The sequence below is a fragment of the Grampus griseus genome (assembly GCF_964374135.1).
Source record: "Grampus griseus genome assembly, chromosome: 7".
Classification (NCBI taxonomy): Eukaryota; Metazoa; Chordata; class Mammalia; order Artiodactyla; family Delphinidae; genus Grampus; species Grampus griseus.
Genome location: NC_139001.1, coordinates 21889925 through 21896966, shown reverse-complemented (window position 1 = coordinate 21896966; position 7042 = coordinate 21889925). Strand labels below are relative to the sequence as shown.

Sequence of the window (7042 nt, the reverse complement as noted above, 5' to 3'; positions counted from 1 at the left end):
ATGTATACGTATAGCTGACTCACTTAGTTATACAGCAGAAACTAATGCACCATTGTAAAGCAATTACACTCCAATAAAGATGTAAAAAAAAAACCACCTCTCCCTAATGAGATGCTAAATGGCAAAGAATTTTGTAAACTAAATCCATTCCAACGTGAGTTTTGTTTTTTTTTTTCAAAAACCAATGAACCCTGAGGAAATCTCTTTCTGTATTTAGTCTTAATATTTATTGCCAGGTATTTATTGATATTCTGTTACAGTCGTGTATAAAAAAGTGTTTTCCATGCCTTGTATATTATGAATGACTAATCTTTTACTAATTAATGATTGACTGTTTCCAGTGCTGCTATTCTACTATTTTGGATATGCCAGATTTAATCTCAAAGTTTTAGATTTGTTGGTTCCCCGAAGTTAAATTGAAAAATAAAAGGGCCTTTGTAGACCAGGACTGCACACAGTTTGTTCATCTGGGGCACTCCAGGGTCAGCTGGCATTTAAACAAGTTGGATTGACGTTATCATACTGCAGCGTTTCCTTAAGACAGAACCCCTCTATGCCATGCGATTTAAGTAGTTTTTTGGTGGTTTTTTGTTTTGTTTTGTTTTGTTTGGCTTTACTGTGCAGCATGCAGGATCTTAGTTCCCCGACCAGGGATCAAACCTGCTCTCCGTGAAGTGGAAGCGAGGAGTCCTAACCACTGGACCACCAGGGGATTCCCGATTTAAGTAGTTTTAACCTCTCAGTCATCTTTTTATTTTCCTTGCAGGTAATTGCTTCCAATAGATGTTTATTTAATGAAGGACGGAAAGGAAGTGGGAGGGAGGAAAGAATTATAATGGTTAGAAAAGAACAATGAAAAGGTTGTTTCGATTATACTTCTGAAGAGCTAGCTAGCAAGTTAAGTATCTGAATCCACCTAAATCTGGTAAAGCGGAAAATATAAAGTTATCTCCATTACTGAAGAGATAAAATGACAAGACTGAATCTGGGTTTGGGGAGGGACAGACTTAGAAAAGCTTGTACATAAATCACCAAAATTTAGAGAGCCGTGCGCATCATGGTTTTTCCAATGTTTGCTGAATAGCAAAGAAAAAACATTCAGGAAGATTCTTATTTCCCCCCAAATTTCTGTATGTAAAAAAGAAGCCATGATGTTCAAGTTGTGGAATGTAAATCTTTTATTAAACAGTTGTCTTTCCACAGTAGTAAAGCTTTGGCATGTACAGTATAAAAAATAATCACCAACCATAATTAGACCAAATTCCTCTTATTAACTGCATACTAAGTGTCTTCAATACAATTTTTTTCCATATAAAAATACAGGGAAAAGTTGATAAATAACAGGTAAGAGAAAGATTTCTAGGCAATACTAGAATCATTTGGAAATAGTGAGTACTGTGGATATTTCAAATATCACAGCAACAGGGACATGCTCTTCCTACAGTATTGTGGGCCAGATAGTTAAGTGGAAGCAGAAGTGTTTGGGTAACTTCCCTATTGAAAATTTTGGTAATATCATTTCAAGACATTTTGTATCTTGGTTGGTGCATGTGCTTCCCTATTGATCCCAATCCAAATCACAAGTTAGAAACATTTCATTTAAAATACTGAGCAGTATTGAATACTTTGGAGAGCTGGCAACATACTGCCCCATTTATGAGAAAAGTCTAAAAACACTCCCAGGGTGATGGTTGGAGAAGCTGTGAATTGAGCTGAAGCTGGAGAAGTTACTCCAGAGCAGAGGGCTTAAGAAAGAAACAAACTAAGCTGGGGTCTGCTAGCATCACTCCAGTTTGGATGGACCTTGACAGAGATCCGTGCTTGTTTCTCTGGGTTGGAAATATTACTCTCGGGAATCTTCTCTGTCAGCCTGTACATCTAAAGGCATGAAGCACTCAATTGGGCAGTTGACATTCTGTTAAAAAAGAAGAAGAAAAATTAACAGCAATGCTGTAAAGGCTACAGAGGAAAAAAGGGGAGGGTGGCTACTCTGATAATTACTTATGCATAGGAAAATGTCTAGCTTTAAGAGCTTAGCTATATATATTGGGCAATGGGAGATGCTCAAGAGAACCCAAATTATGTTACAGGATACAATATTCTTTCTACTCTTAAGTCTTAAAAGTTTTTTAAAATGGGTTCATTCAGAAGAAAGGTACCTACAGAAAGAGGCTCCCTGCTATGTGCCTAATTGCATTTAGGGGAGAAACACGCAGGGTGCAAATGCACTTACAGTATTTGTTCTCTGATGGTATCTCTGCGAATACTGGTTGTAGGAGTGGCCAGTTGAGCCTTCGTGACCAGGTTCAGCCCCTGGTCTGCGGCAGTTGTCACAGCGCCAGCCCTGAGAGAGCAGAGGCATGAAGTCGGATGGGGTTTATGACAACACAAGAACATCGCAACTTAGAGCTTGTGTCGAAGAATTTCACCTCTTACGGGTCGGCAAAATATACGCAGTTAGTCACAAAGGAAGCTTTGAGGATGATATCATGCACTTATAACTTGCAGAATACATGTTGGCTGATAACGCATGTTTTATAGCTGCCTCTATTGATGCTTTTCCTTTTTCCTGAAATGTCTTACAAACCCCACCCATCTGCTAAGGCTGATTCCAGTCCTGACTTCCTTAATAAGCTTTCCACACTACATGATGGAGGAGGTTTTCCTGGAATCCTAGAGCTTTTAAAAGGAACGTGAGATCACATGGACAGACACCCTCATTTTATAGGTAAGGGAAAGGAGACCCAGAGGAATGACTGACTGGGGGGCGAGGAAGTCACACAGTGACCTGTGAGTGGAGTGGGACTGCCACCCAGCTGGGTGACTCCTGGTCATGTCCTTTCTACTGAGAGATCCTGGGACTTTCCAGCCATGTGAGCCTTCTTTTGCCTAAATTAACCTGAGTTGGGCTTTTCTCTTACAGCCAGAAGAACCCTAAGTAATACAATCACTTTCTTTCTTATATTGTCAGTGAAATATTTCAGACATATTTGTCCATTTAAAAGCATATCCCCCATAATACCTAAGACAGTACGGGTAAATACCTACTTTTATTTATAAGAATCAGTGAATCTTGCTTTCATATAAACACGTAACAGTTCCCACTCCTGTCTAAAGTGTTTCATTTCGCACTTCGCTTTAGAGCAGAACAGGTGTCACACGTTAAAGGTTTCATGTACGTAAATCATGAGGCAGAGAGGCTGAAGTGAGACCAAAACCGACTTCTCAACAAATTCACTTTCCATCCCACTTTTCTACACTGAGCACATGACCAGAGATGACTGAGTTCTGTGATCACAGTCTTTATATGTGTTAAAGAGAGACAGAGAGAGAGAGACTTTCCCCACCCAACCACGAGTGGTGGAATAAGGTCAGAGTAGCTTCCAGGGGCTGCCCTCAGCCAGACCCTTGAAGACCCTTCTCTGCTGCCAGTTTAATCTTCCTAAAAACCGTCTTCCATCATGTTCCCTTTCTCTTGGGCACCTGCAACTGGCTAATGCCAAAGGCATCAACCAGTGAGCCTTACCCGGGAGTAGGGAGCATGCTCTTCAAGGACCAGAATTTGAAAAGCTGTTGGGGAGGGTATGTTTTCATTGAAAACAAAGGAATGTTATGTTTCGTTGCTTTTATTTGAGTTATAAGGCATTTTATTTTGTAATTTCAAAGATTAGAGGAAAGCACAGCACTTTTCTGTTATATTGAAGTAGGACACGGATTAGAAATGGTTGAGAAGTACTGGCATGAATAATGGACCTCCGAGGCCCTCCATAAGTGGCCCCCACTTCTTCCCATTTAATGTCTTCCCACTAGACAGCAGGCAGAGGGTTGTTTCACTGGAGCCCACATGTGCCAGCTCCTTCCCATTCCAAGGGGCTGTGCTCGCCCTGCTCTCTCTGCTTCCCCCATCCCTCAACCAGATTGTAACCATCCTAAACCCCAGCCAGCGGACTATGCTGGTGGCGCAGTGGTTAAGAATCCACCTGCCAATGCAGGGGACATGGGTTCGAGCCCTGGTCTGGGAAGTCCCACATGCCACGGAGCAACTAAGCCCCTGTGCCACAACTACTGAGCCTGTACTCTAGAGCCCACAAGCCACAACTACTGAGCCCAAGTGCCACAACTACTGAAGCTCGTGCACCTAGAGCCCGTGCTCTGCAACAAGAGAAGCCACTGCAGTGAGAAGCCGCGCAACGCAATGAAGAGTAGCCCCCGCTCGCCACAACTAGAGAAAGCCCACATGCAGCAACGAAGACCCAATGCAGCCAAAAATAAATAAATAAATAATTTTTACAAAAAAACAACCCAAAACCCAGCCAGTTCATTCTTCTCTTTTCCACCAAACCTTTCCTGCTGACATCAGCCTACATGGGAACTGGGTTTGTCAGATCCACTCAGAACCTGACTTAATTAGCTGGACTTTCAATGTATGCTAATTTAATATCTCCAGCTATATCATTAAGAGCCAGGACCATTTCTCACTCCCTCTGTGTGTCCCATATTCCTGAGCATAGCACTAGACCTATGGCAGGAATCTATTTGGGGATTGAGAGAGGGTACAAAGAAGTGGTATTTTCTTAGATCTGGGTATTCAAAATATTTAACAGCAGTATCACAGGGGCACCTGCCCAACAGAATGGAGCAAGAAGCCCAGTGCTACCCAGCGTTTAACACTTCAGTTGCTGAAGAACGGAGGCAGTCTGAGAATAGTAGGTATGGGGGAGGGGGCTAAGGCTGCCACAAAGGGGGAGAACTGGAAAGGGGTAGTCAGTAGCGTTATGTTCCAACAGGAGCTGAAGTATTTCCCCATTTCATAAGGTGCACTACCACACCTGTGTGCACAGCCCATAGGAAGCATAACTCTTAATCGTCCGTACAGGAACCTCCCCCCCTTGTCTAAATTGCACAGAGCCTGGCCTATCTGGTCTTACCCGCTGGCCTCCAAAGCACGTGCAGGAGCAAATGGCACCAAGATATTCTTTCTGCCACTGTTCTCCCACGTGGTACGTCTTCCCATCATCGTAACACGTTGCCTCATCTACGTGGACACACAAATCATAAGCGCGTGTAAGACTGAGAACAATAATACAGACTTGACCCCTCTACGGGGGTGGGTTTGTTTCTCTCCTAAATTTGTCATCACAGCCCACGTGCCACGTGTTAATGGGAATCATCCGTAAGAGAGGTACTGCTGTATAGGTCTTAGGGCAGCATTTCCAAAGACTAGATCTAATAAACTGGAAACAGTTCAATGCAAAGATAGAGATCATATTTTAAAAGTTGAATCTAAAGACCCGTAAGGCTTTCTTGTTACATTTCACTGCAGATTATGGTCAAAATACTCAGGTCGGAAAAGTGCTAAAGTGCCCTATAACAACATTAAATTATGGCTGGTTTTTGAAGCTTGTCTCTGCTGTCCCAAATCAAAAGATTAACAAACCCACCGTTCACTCCTCAAGAAGACCTAAAGTCTCCAATCATTTCTGGGGATGAGAGTTACAGCTCAGTAATGAAGGTGGGAGCGCTCAAGAAGGCACTAAAAGTGATTTGTGGCAACGTACGGGGATCGCACTTGAATTCTCCTTTTCCATTTCCAAGACACGTGCAGCTCATCATCTGGCCACTTTCTCCCTGACGATCCCACTTCTCTCCAATCTTGTAGTTCACACCATTATCATGGCACCATTCTGGGGGGTGGGGAAGATCAGAGGCAAGGAGTTATTGGCGTGTTCTGACTCACAAGATGGTGAGCGTACTGGGACATGTCACCAGATTTTCAAAGCCAGGTATCTGGAAGGAGTGGCAAGGAAAGATGAAGGTCATGATCCCTCTGACAAACCACTTTTTTGGTTGGATTTGAAAATATTATCTTTACCACTTAACATTTTCTCAGATATTTTAAGATCCAGTCTATTCCATCATAATCATTTCACAAGAATAGTCAATGACCTTCATTTGAATTCTCCCTATTAAGGTTTAAAATTGGGAAGGCTAAAAATAGTTAATAGATGAAAAGTCACTTTTGGATTTGCAGAGATCCTGGATACAAAGTTCAATTAACCAAAAAGCAAAGATCAGCTGGTTTCTACACACTACGACCTGTTTCTTGTAAATGGGGAAAGTGAAAGAATAAACCTATGTATCAAAACAAAAACAAAATGATAAATCAATGGTTATCATTCCTACAAATAAGCCTGGTTCTAAGGAATATCTAAGATTCACAGTTACATATCTTTAACTACCATACATAAAAGATGACTTTTTAATCTTCAAAGTTTATACTAAAACAAAACAAACTTTGGAAGTTTATATAATACACACAACTTCTGTTTTGTCAACAAGTCAGTCATTCCTAAAACTTTAAAAGTTAGTCAATCATTATGACATCTAAGTGAAGAATATGTAAGTTGAGCCAAAGAATCACATAAATCAACTTACAGCTCTGCTCCCACAGTTGCGCCTAAGTACTTACATAGGTAATAAATATACAGACTTAAAAATAGCTCAGTTTCAGAAATTTAAAACCCCTAATTGATGCCAAATGTTAAAACTTCCAACTCCTAAACAGCACGTGACACGTCTTTCTATTTTCAGATGGTCAAGCACAGTAGTCTGCATTGAAAAAATTAGTTGTGTTTGTATTTCAGTCTGAATTAAACCAATTCGTGTATACAAGTTAAGTAAAGTACTCTTAAGATCGTTTAAAAATCATTATGTCATATTTCACCCAGTACAATTCCTGGATATGTCTATAGGAGGCTTGTTAGAAGGCATAATGATTAACACCTATGAAAATGAACCAATTTCAATAAGAATCACATCCTCTAAAAACCAAGCAGAACCAAAGGATTTAAAAATTCTAATACTAAACCTCAAAGCATGATAAGTCATTCCTAGGTTATTTTAACTAAAAAATAATTTTAAACAATAAAATCCTTTTATAATTTGAAAATCAAATCTTTTTCAATTGAAGTTGATTCTTAATTATCTACAAATGGATTATCTGTACTCTCCACATTACTTGGCAAGATTCAAGCTACCCAGT

General features: G+C 40.7%; 1 protein-coding gene across 1 annotated transcript in view; it reads right to left on the bottom strand.

Moving 5' to 3' along the window:
• Positions 1-1154: 1154 nt before the first annotated feature.
• Positions 1155-7042, bottom strand: part of FN1 (fibronectin 1) — a 68045-nt gene continuing 62157 nt past the window's right edge. The window contains exons 42-45 of the mRNA XM_082658265.1: positions 5559-5684; positions 4929-5035; positions 2234-2344; positions 1155-1915 (exon numbers count right to left, since the gene is read on the bottom strand). Of these exons, the coding sequence (XP_082514391.1) occupies positions 1844-1915; positions 2234-2344; positions 4929-5035; positions 5559-5684 (416 nt within the window). The 3' untranslated portion in view covers positions 1155-1843. The remainder of the gene's footprint in view (positions 1916-2233; positions 2345-4928; positions 5036-5558; positions 5685-7042) is intronic.